Raw genomic sequence first — 20,688 nt, 5'->3', positions numbered from 1 at the left:
AAAAAAGGACACTTACAGAATGAAGCAAATTAGATAATAGAAGTAAATTGAAATGTTTAAAATTGCGTTCTCTATCTGAATCCTAAAATAACTTTTCGGTTTTGTGTCCCTTTAATTTCTGCATTTCAGTGGATTATATTTGGGTCATGTATGTGTCCAATGGTAATGATGTGCAAATTCCATTTAAGACAATCAGCTTGCGGTGATGATACCAACTTTGGTTTCGCTTTTTTCTGAAACATTTGATGACATCCTTTCCTTGGCTGTCTGAGCAAGCTACAAAGCAAATCTCTTGTATTAACCTAATTTATTTCAGTCTGTTCTGTTAACAATACTTTATTATTTTTTCCTTTTTGTAAAGCAAATGGAAAGGCGACAACAGCAGTGTCAGCAGTTTATGTATAAGCCCAGATGGAAAGAAGCTACTTTCAGCTGGACGGACCATCAAGCTGTGGGACCTGGAGACTAAGGAAGTGTACAGGGTATGTCCTACATGTGGTGTAAATACATTGGGCAGTACAGTTGAACGATTTCATTAGTGAGTTCTTTATTTTGCAACGATCACAGAAATCTGAATATAAATTGATCATTTAGACTATCACTTTAGTTGCACAATATTCTAGTTAGTTTTTGGTTTTCCTATTCACAAATGGCTTTGACTATTTAGCTTTGCAGTCATAACCAGGTTCTTTGCAATGTTTACATGTTGTTGTAGTCCAGATCACCTTATTGGGGTAAGTGGTAGTCTTCCTTTCCATTGTGATTTTGCATCTTTTTCTCTACTCTTTCAAACAAATTTTGTTCAAACTGAGATGCAGAGTTTCCTGCATGTAGGTTATTCAGGCCATCTCCTGCATTCATGTTTTGTTAAACTTTTATATCAACATCCAGTATATTAGACCAGTGCTCAACAAATGTTGAAAATGTAAGAGTCTGCAAAAAAATCTAGAAGCAAGGTATAAAACTTATACATATAATTTTTTTCACCATTTTTAAGAGTAAGTGCTGGAAAAATATGCAATATCCTGATTTTGCAGAATATTACTTCTGATTTAAATTTAGCTGAAGTGCTATTTACCTCCTGTCATGCCCTCTAAGCATTGTTATGTAGCAGCTTGAGGGCTAATTCATACACTACCTTGTCAGATCCTGTCAGGGCATACAGAGGTTTCAGTGAGGGGTCTGAACTACTTCCCATCCAATTTGTTGGTTAGTTCATCAAAATATAACTTATGGAAACTGGCGGCTACTCTGTATAATTTTACAAAGTAGAAATACAGCTCAGTAGGGCGGTTGTGTGCAGGGATTGCCAGTTGCACTTATTTGAACATGTCTTGAATGGGGGTGTTAATAATTCTTACTTTTAAAGGGACATTAAACTCTTCCCTGTGAGTTAAGATTGTGCTTATTCTACACTCCCTTTTAATAGGCCAAAAAGCAAATTTTATAACAGGTTTTTAAAATGATTAAATCTAAGCCAGCTATTTGATTTGCAGCATTTTGAAGAAAACACAGGTTACATCATTTGCTCTTTGTACTTTTCATGAGTGTGGAACAAGCGCACTTTTTACACTGTGATGTTTACTTAGCGTTTAATCAATATAATGCTATACAGCATTTTTATTGCTTTTCCTTAGAGCAGTTCATACATGTGTGCTATGATGATATCAAGAGAATGGTTTCGCTTATAGCTGAAATATTTTGATGATCAAATCTCTTGGCTGTCTGAGCATGACTCTGTGCGAAAATTAATTTTATACTCCGTAACATTTTATTTGCATATGATCTGAATAAAAAAAATTTTTTTTCTTTAATATCAGTGTAATTTTAAATCTGAAATTAAAACATTTCAATTTATAGTGAGTGCGTTATTCTACGATCATTGGTTGCGCATTTTAGTAATTTATAGTCCCTCATTGGCTAGATGCCTCTCTGCTTTGAATACTTTGTACAATTTAGCATTTGTTTAGCGTTTGACTTTTTTTAAAAAATAGGTCTGGCAAACCCTGTTTAGTAATAATGGAAGCAAACTGTAAATTCTCAAAGGGATTGGAAAGTCCAAATTAAACTTGCTCAATTCAGAGAGCATGTAATTTTAAGACAATATTGAATTCACTTCTATTTTCAAATGTATTTTGTTCTTTTGGTGTCCATCGTTAAAAAAAAAAAATGTACATATTCTGCACTAGTGGGAGTTAGTTGGTGATTAGTGCCTGCACACATTTGTCTCTTGTGATTGGCTGACTAGATGTGAGCATCCAACTCCCAGTAGTTTATTGTTGCTCCTTGAACCAAGGATATCAAGAGAATGAAGCAAATTTGATAGAAGTCAATTGCAATGTTTAAAATTGTGTGTTCTATCTGAATTTACAAAATAAAATTGCGTTTATGTCCCTTTAAAGGTACATTAGATAAAAACTGAACATAAGTAATTGAGTAGCTCAACATAATTTGTTAGTACATCAAAATATAACTTATGAAAACTGGTGGCTACTCTGTTACACACAGTAGAAATACAGCTCGGTACTCGCAGAGCACTGCTTGTCCACCCAAATCTGATAGTTTACTCAACTCGGCAAATCCTGAGTCATGTTTCTGCCTTGACACAATACCGGACAAATAATGCAAGCACAGCAAATGGTGCCTGTGCATGCTAGGTCAGTATCAGATGTGCGAGAGGGAATATGGGCGGAGAACAAATAAATGGCCCCTTCAGGATCGATTACAAGATGCATTTAATGCAGGGATAATGCACACGGTCTGTCCTGGGGTTATTGCCTTTTGTACTTTTTTTTTTTTTTTTTTTTCTATAAAATAAATTAAACCAGCAAATCCATGACTCCTGGTCTGAATTGCGCACACAGGAAGCGTTAGTTATGCTTGCAGCCATGAGTTAACTTGCAACATATTAACTGGGGGAAATTAAAGTTTGCTTTTTGAAGATTTTTATTTTATTTTTTTAACTGTTTGTTTTCTTTAGCAATTTACAGGGCATTCATCTGCAGTTACATCCTTACTGTTTATGACCCAACAACCTTCCAGTGAGTCTCAGCCGCTCCCTGACACAACTAACTTGTACTTCTTGTCCGGTGCAGTGCACGATCGGTTAATTAGTGTGTGGTAAGTCATTGGTTGGGTCTCTGCACCAGGGATGCTGGGTTATTTTAACAGCATCTAACAATTAACAGTCCCATGCTATGTTACCTGCAAGATTATGGACTTATGTTTTGCATTCTGGTCAGAATAGAGCTTCTCTTGAATGGTTTTACATGAGTCCTTCTCTAAACCATTTAAGGTTTATTATAAGACTTCTAGGTCTTGAAACGATTCTAAACTACCCTTTCCTGATGTGTATGCAGAATCACATTCAAATATGCTGCCACTAGCTATCGTTGAAAGAAATCCATTTATTAAATTAGATATCATTCGTTAGAGCATGTCATTTTTAAGACTTGTGACCCTGCACTCTTATGCATTCAACCCCTGCAAGTAGTTAAAGTACCACTCTATTTCTTGTGGGGTTTGTGTTTCCTCATCCATGCTCAGAGTACTGCAATGTGTCCCTGTCTTAGGTTTAAAGGCAGCTGAATAAGGAGATAGGTTTGGAACATTCTTCCTCTCTAAAGCATCAATATAAAATGGTTTCTTTACTATTTGCAGTCAAGTCCAAAATTCTTCTGTATAGGATGTATGCCTTAAATGCTGGATGCCAGACTGCATTGGTGATTAACACAAGCGCACTTTTTACACTGTGATGTTTACTTAGCGTTTAATCAATATAATGCTACACGGCATTTTTATTGCTTTTCCTTAGAGCAGTTCATACATGTGTGCTATGATGATATCAAGAGAATGGTTTCGCTTATAGCTGAAATATTTTGATGATCAAATCTCTTGGCTGTCTGAGCATGATGACTCTGTGCGAAAATTAATTTTATACTCCGTAACATTTTATTTGCATATGATTTGAATAGGTTTTTTTTTTCCCTTGTGTTATAAAAACATAGAGGATAAAAATCCTTCTGTTAATGTCAAACATATTTACATTACATTTATATAAATTCTGGGCTTATCCACTAGTAGCATAAATGTGTGTACAAAAAACATGTGGGTGCAAACGTATAAAAAGAGGGAGAATATAGATAAAAACTTTTTTTTTTTTTTTTTTTTTCTGGTGTGGGTTTTTTGTTTTGTTCCCTTTGTTTTTCTAATGACACGATGAGTCCACGGATCATCTATAATTACTATTGGGAATATCACTCCTGGCCAGCAGGAGGAGGCAAAGAGCACCACAGCAAAGCTGTTAAATATCACCTCCCTTCCCTCCAACCCCAGTCATTCTATTTGCCTACGTTAAGAGCAAGGAGGTGGTAAAGTTTTAGGTGTTAAAAAGATTCTTCAATCAAGAGTATTATTTTGCAGCATAGCAAGTTTGTTCTGCTTCTTCCTGGGGTTTAGCCGTAGCCCATGTCAGTTTCTTCAGTAGAGCAATGGTGGCTTTTAAGTAATTGGGAACTTGTGGGGTTTAATCCTCACTGTGCCTCCCAAATAGTTGTTGCTGCCCTATTCTTAAAGCCTGATTAGGATTATTCAGTCTGCCATGTTTTTCACGGGTCTATGTCAGGTGAGCTGTCGTCCTGCTGGAAGGCTAGATGCAGGTAAGTGTGTTGGTCTATGTCTGGGGGACTTGCACTTAAGGGTTAAAAGACTGCACAGTATTTTGGGACTTTTATATCCTTTATGGGATGTTTCATGCAGGACGTAGGCACTTTGTGACAAGTACAGCTTCAGGGGTTAATACTTTGTTTAATTTTATTTCCTGAATGCTGTGATTGGGGAGACCTCAACCAGGATAGAAGTTAACCCTAGTTGGAGGCTTAGAATAATCATAATCTTATCAAATTAGATCAAATTCTTATGTATAAGTGTGGTACAGTGTTTTAGACGTGGCTTAAAGACTGGATGTTGTCAGTTCAACTGCCTATGTATTTTGTCATTTATTAGAAATGAGGAGACAGTACATATCTGTTACGATATTTATGTCTTATCTAGAGTAGAGCTCGTTTGCCTTCTGACGCATTTGCCTTTATGTGGGGAAGGAAGGAGGAACTCAGTGCGAGGGTTGTTTTTCCCCCTAGAAAGATCTTTAGTTTTGGCTGGATGAAGCGCGATGTATGCGCACTTCATTGCTGCAGTTTGTTTCCCACCTCCTTCACAGGCACTGAGCGGCACCATTTTGGAATCTGAGAATCCATTCCGTAGTTCCGCCTCGTTTCTCCAGGTGGAGATCGGAGCGGCTCTCTAGTGTTGAAATTTTTTTTTAAGTTTATTGTCCACTGTTTAGATGCCACAATAGGCATACTTTTCGTTATGTTCCAAGGGCTACACTTAGACCTAAAGGATTTACTCATGAAATATTTTAAATCCGTTACGTAAAATTCCATATTTTTTTATTATGAATTTTATTTTTAATACTCATTGTGGGGTAAATGTATTTGATATATAATGTATATGAATTGTCTATAGTATTTTTTTTTTTTTTTTTATTATTATTATTATTATTTATATTTTTTTTTCTTCAGCTCGGTTAATTTAATGTCTATGTAAGCAGTAAAATATTTGCCTTTTTTTTTTCTGTTTTTGTTTCCCTATACGGGTGGGGCAAATTATAACTATATTGTGGGTACAGTTGACTTGATGCCTCATTTTCTCCCAGGATTGTGCTGTTTAGATATTACTACAGCCTCTCCTGTCCTAAGCTTTAAAAGGGTCACAGACAGTGCCCTGCGGTTCCTCTTAATCTCGAGGATTGCGTTTGCTTGCAATTTTTACAGCTTGGTTATCTAAGATATATGCTAATCCTCTGAGCCTCATATTTCCCAGGATGATACTGTTTAGGCAATAACAGTTTTATCCGTATCTGTCCCAAGCCTCTATGGCGTCACATACAGTGCCCTGCAGTTCTTCTCAAACGTTTGGAGGAGTATGTTTGCGATATCTACAGCTTGCCTGTTTTTTTCCATATCGAACACTATTTTCAGTGACGTTCCTTTCTATGAGGAAGTGTTTCTAGACGTGCTTTGAAATTCTTTCAGGATAGGAGAGACTAGGGATACCTTTTCTCCCTGTCTCCTGTCCCTCAAGGGTTTTTCCTGTATAAATGACTCCATTAACTGCACTGTTTTAAGTAGAGGGATAATTGTCTACTACATCTCATTGATCTTCGATCCTTATGGTATTCTTTTTAAGATCCTTTGAGAAGCTGGAGATTTAATTGTTCTTTTCGAACAATGGCTTGCCTTATTAGACTTACTGTGTTAGTCCGTCAGGTTGAGGATGAAATCTTGTTCAGACAAGAAGCCTAACTGTGGCTTTGCAGTTCAGCTTAGGCTTTATTCTGCATTTGCAGGTTCACTATTGTTTCCTCCAATTCCACTCTTCTGTTTGTTTGTTTTTTTGCATTGCAGTGGCGCCTTATCTGGAATTTAGTCGTGTTTCTTGGAATCTTATCTAGGGTTTCCTCCCAGGGGCAGATTTCTCATTCTTGAGTATCTGCAATCCAGATATGAGACATTCTGGTTCAGGTGCTATTCTTTCAACAAGCATAGTGTTCCTGGGAACCAGCATAGATTCCGTATTAATCAGAATTTCTGAGAGGTTAAAAAAAAAAAAAAAATCCTCGACTCTTGTTTGGCCCTTCAGTCCTCTCCTCGGCCGTCTGTGGCTCATTGTATGGAGGTGATCGGTCTGACGGTAGCTGCCATGGACATCATTCAGTTTGCCCGGTTCCATTTCAGACCCCTGTGGTTATGCATGCTCAGGCAATGAAACGGAGATTGAGGATTTGTCTCCACGAATCTCTCCCAGGGAACCTGCTTTCGCAGACCCTCCTGGGTGATTGTAACATTGGACGCCTGCCTGCTGGGATGGGGACGGGCAGGGCTTGACAAACCTGGGAGCCACTGGCTCCTAGAATTTTAACCCTGGCTCCTAACTTTTTGGGTTATTCTCCATATATCTATATACAAATCAAATTGTCTGGCTCCTAAAAAATATGCCTGGCTCCTAATTTTTGAACATTCTTCAAGCACTGCTAGAGGTTCAGGGAGTATGGACTCGGGAGGAGTCTGTTCTCCCCATAAACATCCTAGGGCAATCTTCAATGCTCTTCTGGCTTGGCCTCCGTCAACTTCTGCCCGGTTTGTCTGGTTCCAATCGTACAACATAACTTCAGTGGCTTCCATCAACCATCAGGGGAGAACTGAGTTCCTTGGCCATGACAGAGGTAGCCAAGATTATTCACTGGGCAGACCCCCACAACTGCTGTCTATCTGCGATCCACATTCCAGGAGTGGACAATTGGGAAGCAGATTTTCTGAGCAGACAGACTTTTCATCTGGGGGGAGTGAAACTCACTTCCTCAGGGGTTTTCACCCTTGATTATCAAATGGGGACAGCCGGAGCTGGATCTCATGGCATCTCCACAGAATGGCAAGCTTCCAAAGTATTGGTAAAGGTCGAGAGATCCTCAGGCGGTACTGTTAGATGCTCTGGCGGTCCCTTGGGATTTCAGTCTAGCGTACTTTTTTTTTTTTTCCTCAGTTTGCTCTCCTTCCACAAGTCATTGCTCGAATCAAACAGGAGAGGGCGTCGGTGATCCTCTTTGCACCAGCGTGGCCTCGCAGGATCTGGTATGCAGACCTAGTGGAGATGTCATCTCTCCCACCTAGGAGACTAACACTAAGGAAAGATCTTCTTCTACTTCAAGGATCCTTCCTTCATCTAAATCTCGTCTGACTGCTTAGATATTGAACGCTTAATTTTATCTAGCGTGGGTTTTTTAGAGTCGGTCATTGAGACCATGATTCAGGCGAGTATGCCTTTTACCAGAACAATTTATAAGATGGCGTATTTATCTGTATTAGTGTGAATCCAGAGGCTACTCTTGGAGTAGAGTTCGGATTCCTAGAATTCGGTCCTTTCTCTAGGAGGGTTGGAGAAGGGTTTGAAGTATTTTGAAGGGTCAAATGTCTGCCTTGTCTATTTGGTTACATAACGTCTGATGAATGTACCAGATGTGCAATCGTTCTGTCCAGCCTTGGTCAGAATCAGGCCTGTGTTTAATCCGGTTACTCCTCCTTGGAGTCTTAACCTTGTTACTAAAGTTTTTCAGCAGACTTAGTTTGCGCCTATGCATATTTTGTATGTTAAGATGTTACCTTGAAAAGTTGTTTCTTGTTGCATTTTCTTCTGATTGCAGAGTTTCAGAAATCTCGGTGTTGTAGTGTGAATCCCCCTTACCTTATGTTTCGTTCTGATAAGGTAGTTCTGCGTGCTAACTTGGATTTCCTTCCTATAGAAGAAAGATCAGATCAGAAAGCTACGGCTACTTCTCTCTTTGTGGCTGAAGAGTATAATTGGCTTCACCTATGAAACTGCTGGACAGCAGCCTGAGTCACAGCTCATTCCACGAGGGCTGTTTTCCTCTTCCTGGGCATTCAAAAATGAAGCTTCTGTGGAACAGATTTGGAAGGCTGCAACTTGGTCCTCTCCACACTTTTTTCAAAATTCTATAAATTTGATACTTTGGCCTCAGCTGAGGCTTATGGGAGAAAGGTTCTTCAAGCAGTGGTGCCTTCTGTTTAGGTTCCTTGTCTTGTCCCTCCCTTATCTGTGTCCTCTAGCTTTGGTATTGATTCCCAATAGTAATTATAGATCTGTGGACTCATCGTGTCATTAGAAAGAAAACAAAATATATGCTTACCTGATTTATTTATTTCTTGACACGGAGTCCAGTCTTTTTGTTTTGTAAACCTCAGGCACCTCTGTACCTTAATTCCTTTCTCTCGTTACTTCGGTCGAATGACGGGTTGGATGGAAGGGAGGTGATATTTAACAGCTTTGCTGTGGTGCTGTTTGCCTCCTCCTGCTGGCCAGGAGTGATATTCCCATTAGTAATTAAGGATGATCTGTGGACTCATCGTGTCAAGAGAGATTTATCAGGTAAGCATACATTTTTGTTTTTTACATCTACAGTAGGTTTTTGTATTTTCACTTGTGTGAAATAGATGTTTGTATTATAGGCAATCCCGGTCTGAGAAGAAAGAGAAGAGTGCTCTACTGTCCTTCACACTCACAGAAACCCCTGTTTTCATGGACTTGTTGCCATCTGAGAACAAAGAGGAGGTAATACCAGAGAGGCGTTTAGCTAAGTCTTACTGCTAGGCTCATAAAGTACCTACTCTTCAGCTTTGTAATGACATATATATAATTCATAATGCTGTTGTACAAAGACCTGATTACTGCATGAGAGCCTCATTGACGCTGCACAATACTAAAGGGCAGCTCCAGTCTTTGCACAGACAACCAGGTAATGTGACTTCATCTTGTTTTCTTACAGCCTCTGAAGTTGGCGGTTGTGTGCAGGGATGGCCAGTTGCACTTATTTGAACATGTCTTGAATGGGTATGTTAATTCTTACTTTTAAAGGGATATTAAACTCTTCCCTGTGTTAAGATTGTGCTTATTCTACACTCCCTTTTTAAAAGGCCAAAAGCAAATTCTAGAACAGGTCTTTAAAATGATGCATTTTAAAGAAAACACAGGCTACATCATTTGCTCTTTGTAAAAAATGCCCTTGTTCAACACTGATGCAAAGTACACAGATGTTTACTGACCATTTAATCAATATGCTACACGGCATTTTTATTGCTTTTCCTTAGAGCAGTTCATACATGTGTGCTATGATGATATCAAGAGAATGGTTTCGCTTATACCTGAAATATTTTGATGTGCAAATCTCTTGGCTGTCTGAGCATGATGACTGCAAAAATTATTAATTTTATACTTTGTAACATTTTGTTTGAATATGATTTGAATTTAGTAAGAGCTTTATTCTACAGTCATTGGTTGTGCATTCTAGTAATTTATAGTCCCTCATTGGCTAGACTCCAATATCTGCTTTGAATACTTTTTGTTCAATTTAGCATTTGTTTAGCGTTTTAATGGACCTTTTTTTTTAAAGGTACATTAACACCCTGTAATAAGACCTTTCTGTTATGTTCTATAATATGTCAAGTCTTTAAAAAATATTTTTTTTTGTAAACATTCTTTTTACTAAAATTTTTCAATAGCCAAAACCACCCACCATTTGCCTTATTTGCCTAAGCCAATCTGGGCTTTAGTCTGCAGACAATATAATCTATCAGTTATAAATCTTGGCCTAATTGGCTTTAACTGATAATTACCAAACTGTATTCTAACAGAATTATCCTTCAGAAGTCAGCGATGTGCTTTTTCATGTTCTGAGAATTAGAAATTCCTCATTTTCCAGAACTAAAATGGGGCAAAAATATTTAAGATGTATTGCAAACTTGTTTTTACACATAACTGAACATTTTATATAAAAATATAAAGGTGTTTACTGTCCCTTTAAGATCGAACATTAGGATTATTATTTTAATTTTTTTTTTAATTGTGGGACCAGATAAACATTACAAAAGAAGCTGAATTTAAGCTGTTGTGCCTTGCTAATGACCTGGTTTTCTGTTTGTTTTTTTTGTCTCTCCTAGAACCTACAAGAAGCCAGTCCAGCCCACGTGTACAGTACAGATAGCAACTTCTGGCAGTGATGGCGACTCCACACCAAAGCCTGTACCCATCCTTGCAGCCAGCTTTATTGCAGACCGGCAGTCCATGCTCCTGTTTTATGGCAGTACAGTGCAGCCCATCATTGAGAAAGTGGTATGTGTAATGATGCAATATGGGGGAATCTGCAGATGTTGCCTGCTGGTTCTAGAACAGGAGTTGCAAACTAGAAAAATTGTTTGGGTTACTGCAACACTATCTGCCATTGGCACCATGTTGCCTGCAGCATCTTTAGATTTTCTCCCAACTAGTTAAAAAGAAAAAAACGTAGGTGTTGGTTAAGTTCCCTTCTGGGTTTTAGACTTCAGATTGTCCATATTTGTAGCAAAAGTATTAAGACAGGGCCTTCTTCCTGATTCATAGTGGGCACTTGATATTAATGAAGAAACCGCTAATTGCCTGTATGTGAGCAGCCTCCTCACTAATCTATAGTGTAAGGGATAAATATGGCTTGCTATGCTTATAGTACAAATGGCATCACTTGTGCCTTAGGAACAATTAGAGCTTTATAGCTGTTATGTGCAATTCTCTATTCTGGCAGGTACTGAAGACTGACGAGCCTCACATATGCTTAATAAGGGACATCCAGAGGACACTGACACTCAGAAGAGAGATGCCGGTGACAAAGGTGAGCTCATGACGGGCATTATGGCCATAAGGAATGATACGTGCATGGCTTTGTCATGGTAACCAACAAAAACTGGAAAAAATGAGAATAGATCAGTCTTTATTTAGAAGCATTTTCTTTTAGCTTAGAGGATTTAGCTTTAGGGATTCATTTTGATTTAGCAATGCTAATGGCTACCTCTGTTTTCAGTTCCACTCCAGATTTAATTTATTTTAAGTAATTCATATTTTGACATAAACCTACATGCCCTTTTTAGATGCCACCTGCCTTACAGGTTGATATGGTCAAAGGAATTGCCTATGTTGAAAATAAGTGTTACATCTCTAACTAGTAATGTAAAGACCTTTTTAAGATGGCATACTGTGATGATACCTAGAGAATGGTTTCGCATATTTCTGAGAACATGTGATGTGCAAATCTCTTGGCTGTCTGAGCATGCTGTCACTATCCTGCCCGGTGTTGGCTTTGTGCCATGGCCCCCACCTCCTGTTTCTCACCCTCCTAACCTTTCTAGATTGTAAGTTCCCACGGGATTAAGGTCCTCAGTTTCTCCTGTATTAAAAAATATTGTATCATCTGTACTTAAGTTTTGTACCCATGGACAGCGCTGCAGAATTTGTTGGCGCCTTATAAAGAGAATAGGCGTAAGGGATAGGAATTGCATTTGAACAGATTAGAGCTTGCAATTCTTTTTACAATTATGGCTCTTTAATGTATTTTTAAAATGTTCAGTCACCTAGCATGTTTGTAAAATGCAGTTTTATATTTTCCTGTTTGTGTGCGCTAAGCGGAGTGAAATGTTTTTAACAGGTTAAAACTCCAATTGTAAATTCAGACGCAAAAGTTCTAGTTCCTGGAATTCCTGGTCATAGTTCTGCAATATCCGTAACAGTGTCTGGGAAAGAAAAAGCAGAGGGCAAGCGGAAGCCACAGGACAAAGAGGTGAGTAGACCTTAGTAAGCCTTTGGCTGCTTATTTTCTTCCTTCCTTGTAATTCCCTGAATATTTTAGGATTTTCTTACTTGAGCTTTGTATGCTAAAGTGACCGGAAACCCCAAAATGTTTCATGATTTGAATAAAACACAATTTTCAACAACTTTACAATTTACTTCTATTCTCAAATTTACTTCGCTATCTTATCGTTTGCATTGCACTACTAGCAGCTAGCTGAACACATCTAGTCACCCAATCACAAGAGACAAATGTGTGCAGGCACCAATCGGCAGCTAGTTCCTACTATTGAAGGATGTGTATTCATTTTCAACAAGGGGTACCAAGAGAGCGAAGCACATTTGAAAAGTGAATTGAAGTGTCTTAAAAATGACATTCTGAATCATGCAAATTTAATTTGGACTTTCCTATCCCTTTAAGCTTGCACAGTGGGATTCTGTATTCATATTGAAATTAAAGGATTTTAAAATGTATTCCACTTTAGTGTTAATGGTTTCCCTGTAAAGTTAAAGGGGAATGAAAAAAACTTATTCTTTCATGATTCAGATAATTATCCAATTTAAAGGTTTCTAATTTACTTCCCTTGCTAATCTTTGTTGAAAAGCAAAATGGTAGGGTCTGGAGGGTGCGTGTATGAAGTGCTATAGGGCAGCAGTTTTGTAAGGACACTAGATGGCAGTGTTTGCTCCCATGTATTACAGGCTTGTGCACGCTACCTATCTAGTTATAATAATCAACAAAATGCCATGGGAGAAGCAAATTTACAGAACATGTATGCTATGAATAGCGAGTCAAATTTTAAGCTTTCTTGTTCCTTTTAACCCCATAATGGCAGGCGTCATACTAGCTCTCCCCAATGATTAATTTTATTGAATCTAAGAAGATATTGTTCTTTAGTTACAAACTATCGCTACTGTTACAAATGGTGTTTTTAATTTCAACAGGGCAGCAGATATTAATTTGCTTTCTTATCAATAAATTATATTTTAAACGTTAGACAACCTTATGGATTCATACCCCTTGTGCATATGTGCATTCTTTAATATACCTATTATTTTTTTTTAGGCAAACTGTTTATAGTCCTATAGGGTAGGGCCGCTGTCATTAAGCCGGTCTTGCCTACAGTGATGGTGAGACTGCGCTATTTCCGCATGCCTGCAGAAATACCGTAATGGAGGCCACACCATGCTAGTGGTCACAGACATGGTGTTCAATTGATGATATGCCTGTCAATTATCCAGGGTGCTTCTATTATGAGATGCTGCCATTACAGTAACATTCAAATATGACTGTGTATACAATCACTGCCAGTAACAATGCCTGTATACTGAAAATGGAGCGTAGATACTAGCATGCTGGTATCTGGCTCACTAGATGCCTCAAGTGAGGTGGTACATTGTCTTGTCACTGTTTAACAATGCCTTGTCTTGACCTCTCCACTTCTTTCCCAGTGAACATGTAGGGTAGAGAGCTTATGTGCAGAATTATGTAACGTGGTTAACCTTTCCTTTAAAAAAAAAATCCAAAATACTGAAAAACGCAGGGTAAAACTTTGCTTGCCTCATATGCAAAGCCATCCTTTTCCGTGACAAGTTACTGTGTTAGAGCATCACAGGGTCGTTGTCTAATCACGGCACGCCTGATTGCACCATTCCTCTACATGTAGCGCGCTCCTGCACTAGGTAAAGCTGTCGCCTGATTTACTTTGTCCTAGTTACATAATCCTGCTTACGTACTAAGTTTACTGCTAATTTTTAAGATTTAAAATGAATGTGATGCATTCTGTTATCCTGTCTGCTTGTTTTAACTACATTAGGATTGGACGTTCCAGGGAAATAAGAAAAATGAGCATGATTGTTTTTAGTCATAAGTTTTTGCAAAATCAGTTTTTAGTAAAAACCTAAGCAACTTATAGTTGCATGCCCCTACAGTCAGTTTGCAGCTGCTCTATTTGTTTGGTACATATGAATATTTTACTTGTCTTTCAGGCCAGCATTGAAGACCGGCTTGGTGCGATAGACATTGATATGACAAAAGTGCACAGTAAAAGTGGCCTGCCGCAGACTGACAGCTTTGCAGTACTCCTGATTCAGGGACTGGAGAGTAACGATACAAACATCCTAAACGTAAGTTGTGGCTAAATTTTGTATGCATTTTATATATCTTCTTTGTGTGCAAGGATAACTGTATAATTCTCTGTTTATAGAAAGTCTTTCAGACCAAAAATGAATCTTTAATAAGGAAAACTGTGGCCCGGATCCCAGTCTATGCCGTCATCCCACTTGTGCACTCGGTGAGAAATAGTTAACACTATAATGTAAGCAGAATGGAGGAGGCATTTTCTTAATCTTTTATTTTCTCCCTCTTTAGCTTACACACAGATTACAAGGGCATCCTAACAGGTAATCATTTTATGTTGCTGTATCATTAGAATTTGTATAAAAGCCCGTCTCTTGTACACTAATTGTTTAGGGACATTATACTAAAATTGTAGTCCCCATAAAATGTTGAGGGAAATAAGATTGCAGTATAAATGCAAGAATTCCAAAATAGACTTATTCTGAAATACAAATAAATATAATCTATATCTATATCTCCAAATATCCAAAAATGTTTCCCAATCTGTCACAATCTTTTCTGCATTTGTCTTTTGGTTTGATTAAAACCTCTGCCTTTTTCCACTTCTTCCTAGAGAGCCTGGAGTTTAAACTTATTTTTTTCTGTCATGTATTATAGTGTTAATCTGAAGACTCCTTAATGTGTTCTCTTAAAGGATTACTTTCTGTTATAATTTTTAAGCTAAACAACTAACATATTAAAGTTAATAAACATTAATTAAAACCTACTGACTTATATTTTCTCCAAAACGAAGTTTCATAACGTTCTAAAAGTTATCTTTTATTCGCCGATGTCACGTTATCCTGCCCACTATTTTCAGCACTGCGTGTTCAAAATACTTAAACCACTAACTTTGTGTTTAAAGCGCCATTTTGAAACCTAGGTATTGTAAACGGATTGGTACAGAGCAAAGGATACCCACTCAGTGGGTTTGGAAAACAATTCAATTTGCAGACAAGATTTCTGACATACGGTAGAGAGATGTTAATGAAATGCTATTGATAAAAAGTGTATTTGGGGTAGTTAGTTAGTAACAGGCATAGAAAATATTTACTTACAGTGGCCCTTTAAGGGGGAATCCTGGGCATCCACGGCATCCACTGAAATTGTTCTGGTTGGGTTTAAAAAAAAAATAGTATGCCCAGACATATCTAAATTTCCCCAAAATGCTATATGCTAAATATCATCAGAACTTACAAAAGAACCAACAAATTAATATAAGGGTTTAAAGCCTAATGCTGCTTAACAGTAAATTACCCAAGACAGGAAAAATATGCATTTCCCTATTTGTTGTACAATGGTACAAACTATTCTAGTGTGAGAGGTGGTGGGAGAGGAAATGCGTGGTACAGAATTTTACACCAATGGCAGTGTCTGATCCATAAATATATAATATGGAGGTCATGGTGCAGAGTTTTACACCACTGGCATAGGGTCTGACCATAAATATATAATAGAGGGCATGGTGCAGAGTTAAAGATCACTGGCACAGTGTACCATCTACCTGTTTTAATATTTTGATTCTATTAAAGGGCCAGTCTACACCTTATAGTCATCTTTAAGTCTTACCTTAGGTTAAGCTACAAATAGCCTCCTGTGCCCTTTCGATATCACACAGCAGGAACAGTAAGTTATTTTAAAATTAATATTGTTTCTTGTCACTTTGAAATTGCTGCCAAGCTCCACCCACTGATATAACAATCTGGCCTACGTCTAGGCACTGCTGAATAGCAATGATTTTTTTTTTTTAATCCAACTAGTGAGCCTTTTGTGATTGGATGCCATATAAGAGCTTGGCAGACATTTTCAAAGTGACCAGAAACCATATTCTTTTTAAAATGGCGTTTTAACATTCCTGCTGTATGATGTAGAAAAGGTGCAGGAAGCTATTGCAGCTTAAAGGGACAGTTTACTCAAATATTTTCTCCCCTTTAATTTGTTCCCAATGATCCACTTTACCTGCTGGAGTGTATTAAATTGTTTACAAGTAGCTCCTTTACCCTTATATTGGCATTTGAAATGGTTAATTTAGCCTGTGGTATCCCCACCTATTCTGAAAGTTTGTGGCCGCGCGTACCAGCTATAGATAAGCTTTGTAAACACAGCCAGCAGAAGAAATGACACTCCCAGTCGGATATAACAGAGATAAGGTAATACAATGTTGATTTTCCATTGTTCTCTCAAAATACTGGTGATTGTTTTAAGGACAGATATAAGATAAAGAAGCAGGTATATGTGCACAATGTGATACAGTAATGAGATCTGATTATACCTACAAGCTCAACCTATTTTATTAGGCTGTGGCTTCAAAACACAAAATCAGAGCTTTAATATACAGAAATAAACCTTAAAAAGCTAATTTTCATAAATGTTTTACTCTGCAGTTGGTAAAAAAAGCAATTGTAAACACATTAAGGGAAAAACTATTTTACAGTATACTGTCCCTTTAATCTTGGGGGAGACTTCAAGATGACTCATGTGTAGACTGTCCCTTTTTACATTAATTTTTTTTTTTTTTTAACTTGAATATATTCCTGCTTGCAATATCAGTTGTCCTTGCTATATAGAGGTGCCTTCTTTTTTTTTTTTTTTTTTTTTTTTTCAATCACACTTGATCATCCAGTAAGATGACAACGCGGAAGTAACCCTGAATCAGAAGGTTACTATGATTCACTGTTTACTATGATCGGAGACGGCTAGCACCTTGGTGTCAGCAGATGGTGATTACAATGGGCCTTTTGGCATAGATGCAAATGAATTTAACTGCACATTGAGGATCATAAAAGAACAATTGCAAAAGTTTAGGGGCCAGGAGTGTGAGTAAAATAAAAATACTTGCAAAGAGCATTAAAGAAAGCATGATCCATACTATTTGCTGACGCTTTTTGAGAAGACAGAAGGGTGGAGGTCTTCTGCTGCCCATGTGTGAACAGTGAAAGTTCATACCACCATACATATAGCAGGGACCCTTGTTTTTGGTTTGGATAGTGTAAACCGCTTACGTTTTTGACAAAACAAAGAAAGCTAAACTTTTTTTTTTTTTAGTATTTTTGTTGGGATGTAAGCTAAGGAGCATGCACTATATGGCAGCAGTTTTGCTAAAAAGTTATCCACTTGTATTTCGGTAAATAGTGCTTCCATGTAGTGCTCCAGACATCTCTTCTTAAAGAATACCATGAGAACAAAGACTTGATAATAGAATTGGAAACCCTTTTAAAATTGTATGCTTTCTAAATCACTAAAGAACATTTTTGAGTTTCATATCCCTTTAAGGTAAATGGCCAGACCCTGGAGATGATTCAGCAGGGTCTGTGTTTTGTTAGGTGCTTTTGGGGAATAGCAGAGAAGAGACCAATAACTGCGTTGTGTTTTGTGTTCTCGAGTCAAACCTGCACTGAGGTTCACCAAAGTTCACCTCCAGCTAATAGAGCATAGAAGTCAAAAATGAACAATCTCTTGTGATTCAAACAGAACTTTTCTGTACATCTTTTGTTCAATTATTTAGCTCGTTTTCATGACAGAATACTGAAGTATGCATCATTTGTTAATAAAGTAAACTGGAAAGTGTTTTGTACCGTGTATCTAATTTATACATTTAAAAGGACAGTCTAGTCAAAATTAAACTTTCATGGTTCAGTTAGGGCATGTAATTTTAGACAACCTGCCGATTTACTTTCAGCATCAAATTTTGCTTTGTTTTAGTATTTGTTGAAAGATAAACCTAGGTAGGTTCATAGGCTAATTTCTAAGGCCTTGAAGGCTGCTTGTTATCTAAATGCATTTGACAGGTTTTTCACAGCAAGAGGGTGTTATATAGTTAACATTGTGCTCACGCCTATGGAGTTACTTATGAGAGGGCACTTTCAAAATAACTAAAATAAGGCCGCCGTCAGCAGAAGCTTTAGATACAAGGTAATTGCACAGGTTAAAGGTATATTAATATAAGTGTTGGTTATGCGAAACTGGGGAATGGTAAATAAAGGGATTATCTATCTTTTTAAACAGTAAAAATTCTGGAGTAGACTGTCCATTTAAAGGGACACTGAACCCAAATTTTTTTTTTTCTTTCATGATTCAGAGAGCATGACATTTTTAAGCAACTTTCTAATTTACTATTATCAAATTTTCTTCTCTTGGTATCTTTATATGAAATGCAAGAATGTAAGTTTAGATGCTGTCCCATTTTTGGTGAAACCTGGGCTGCTGTTGCTGATTGGATAGTATTTATATTGGTGGATATATTCACATTAAAGTTGAAAACTCGGTTTCACAGTTAAAAGATAAGATCTGTACTCAAAAACGTGCAATACGTTCAATAGCAGCACCGTACATAATCGTCATCAGTTCATGTATTAATAATAATCCTAATAGATGGGTGTTAATAGTGACTAAGAACAAATAGCATATGTATAACCACTGCTGCCAAATCGTTTGCTCCTTACCGGATCATCATTGGTATCTGTGATGCACGGGTAATGGCTTTACCTCTCCAAGTGCTCGTCTGTCTGCTTGTAAACTCGCTTGGCGTCCTGGTGGGTATACTTGCTACTCGCGGCGTCCCTTGAGCCCACCTCTGTCGACGTATCACCTCCTATTGGCGGCGTTCTTCTGTCACTCACCCTGAGCAAATCGGCTGTATCAATCGGCCCGAAAATCCTCTAATAGCTGCAGTTTTTCGGCACACAGCTCCCCACAGTAAAGCTCCAGGATAAGACTGGCAAAGAATACAATGTAACAAAACGAACAGAAATCCTCGAGATTAAATAAAACTTTACTTTATTTGGAACTTATTTAAAATTAAGAAATGGCACACAAAACAAGGTAGCCAGGTGTGGCACTAGTTGCTTACGCGTTTCGGCTTGTAGCCATAGCCTGACTACAGCTACAAGCCGAAACGCATAAGCCACTAGTGCCACACCTGGCTACCTTGTTTTGTGTGCCATTTCTTAATTTTAAATAAGTTCCAAATAAAGTAAAGTTTTATTTAATCTCGAGGATTTCTGTTCGTTTTGTTACATTGGATATATTTATTCACCAGATTTCTGAACAAAAAAGCTTAGATGTCTTTTTCAAATGAAGATAGCAAGTGAACGAAGAAAAATTGATAATAGGAGTAAATTAGAACGTTGCTTCAAATTGCATGTTTATCTGAATCGCGAAAATTTGCGTTTAGTGTCCCTTAAACTGATTTAGGCTTAGTACTGACAGCATTCCAATCTAGACACCAAATATCTGCCATTAACCACTTTAGTACCTGCCAGCTTCCATGCAACCATTATTTTATTTTAGAAATGCATTATGTTGCTCTTATTACCAAGGAGTGTGAAGTAGGTAAATGGGGAGCAGATAATTGTGAGACGGCATATACTAGGGTAGTTGTGGTAATTGTGCTGGGAATTTGCTGATATTATCTGATTATCAACCCACCAGTCCTGTAGACTTGCAGCTCCAAATATAGCACTGAGAAACCTTTCCACATATGGTCTCTAATTCTACAATGTTTTGTATTTGTTTAGTGCCCTTCTCATGGTCCGGTGGTTAAAAGCAGTTTTGGTTCATCATGCGTCCTACCTATCAACTGTAAGTTCATTTTATACGTAAACAAATGTTTACCCTTTGGCTGTAGTTTATAAGTGAATTATTTTCTGTTTTCTTAATGTGAATTTGTATTTTATAAGGTAAATGTGAACCCAGGCAACCTGCAGCCATGTATCAGCTGTTCATATGCATAATAACACCCAGTGATAACTTTTTTAAAAATAAGTTTTAATAAATATATTGCAAATATATAAAGTATAAAACTCTAATCATATTTGTGGAACTATAGTTTTTCAAATAGCTTTTATTTGCTGCCTAGATAAACCCGATTTGTAAGTCAAATACAATATTCCATTCTATTTATAATTTATTACATTGTATCTAAGACGGTTGCAACAAACAGTAAAGGTAACAAAAATTTTTTGTTTACATTAATGCGGCTTGTCCAATAGAGAAACTTTTAATAGGGGTCTCTAGACATGCCAGTCAATTTATTTATTTTTTCCTAGTCTCATTCCCTAGTAAATCCCACCCCCATGTTTTTTTTTTTTTTTTTTTAAATGAGGGATTTTGGATGTTGGTAGCTGCTTACGGTGAGCTGAGATCAAGCGGTTTGAAGAACCTCCCCAATCCAGCTTCCTTGTTCTGCCACCTTTGTGACATAAACACCTGGGAGTCCCACCGACTAGGTACAGATAGCACTAGGAGATTACTGAATATCTTCCAGGATAACGTCAGCCCTTATCTGTGATCTCATTGGTTGCTGAGAAGGCATTTGACAGTGTCCGTTGTGAATTCATTTGGGA

General features: G+C 37.6%; 1 protein-coding gene and 5 non-coding genes across 6 annotated transcripts in view; all 6 read left to right on the top strand.

The window, feature by feature from the left end:
- The window catches only part of WDR43 (WD repeat domain 43), a 62,440-nt gene that overhangs the window by 4,938 nt on the left and 36,814 nt on the right, over positions 1 to 20,688 (top strand). The window contains exons 4-14 of the mRNA XM_053712645.1: positions 362 to 482; positions 2,981 to 3,120; positions 9,084 to 9,186; positions 9,401 to 9,465; positions 10,572 to 10,743; positions 11,189 to 11,275; positions 12,086 to 12,217; positions 14,215 to 14,352; positions 14,433 to 14,519; positions 14,597 to 14,628; positions 19,861 to 19,924. Coding sequence (XP_053568620.1) covers positions 362 to 482; positions 2,981 to 3,120; positions 9,084 to 9,186; positions 9,401 to 9,465; positions 10,572 to 10,743; positions 11,189 to 11,275; positions 12,086 to 12,217; positions 14,215 to 14,352; positions 14,433 to 14,519; positions 14,597 to 14,628; positions 19,861 to 19,924 — 1,141 coding nt within the window. The remainder of the gene's footprint in view (positions 1 to 361; positions 483 to 2,980; positions 3,121 to 9,083; positions 9,187 to 9,400; positions 9,466 to 10,571; positions 10,744 to 11,188; positions 11,276 to 12,085; positions 12,218 to 14,214; positions 14,353 to 14,432; positions 14,520 to 14,596; positions 14,629 to 19,860; positions 19,925 to 20,688) is intronic.
- LOC128658607 (small nucleolar RNA SNORD53/SNORD92) lies at positions 198 to 275 on the top strand. The gene has a single exon (XR_008402279.1). It is a non-coding gene; the product is annotated as a small nucleolar RNA SNORD53/SNORD92 (small nucleolar RNA).
- Positions 1,654 to 1,733, top strand: LOC128658609 (small nucleolar RNA SNORD53/SNORD92). The gene has a single exon (XR_008402281.1). It is a non-coding gene; the product is annotated as a small nucleolar RNA SNORD53/SNORD92 (small nucleolar RNA).
- On the top strand, positions 3,831 to 3,910 carry LOC128658608 (small nucleolar RNA SNORD53/SNORD92). The gene has a single exon (XR_008402280.1). It is a non-coding gene; the product is annotated as a small nucleolar RNA SNORD53/SNORD92 (small nucleolar RNA).
- LOC128658611 (small nucleolar RNA SNORD53/SNORD92) lies at positions 9,739 to 9,818 on the top strand. The gene has a single exon (XR_008402283.1). It is a non-coding gene; the product is annotated as a small nucleolar RNA SNORD53/SNORD92 (small nucleolar RNA).
- On the top strand, positions 11,633 to 11,712 carry LOC128658610 (small nucleolar RNA SNORD53/SNORD92). The gene has a single exon (XR_008402282.1). It is a non-coding gene; the product is annotated as a small nucleolar RNA SNORD53/SNORD92 (small nucleolar RNA).

The sequence above is a fragment of the Bombina bombina genome, chromosome 4 (assembly GCF_027579735.1).
Source record: "Bombina bombina isolate aBomBom1 chromosome 4, aBomBom1.pri, whole genome shotgun sequence".
Taxonomy (NCBI): Eukaryota; Metazoa; Chordata; class Amphibia; order Anura; family Bombinatoridae; genus Bombina; species Bombina bombina.
This window is presented reverse-complemented; position numbering and strand designations above follow the sequence as displayed.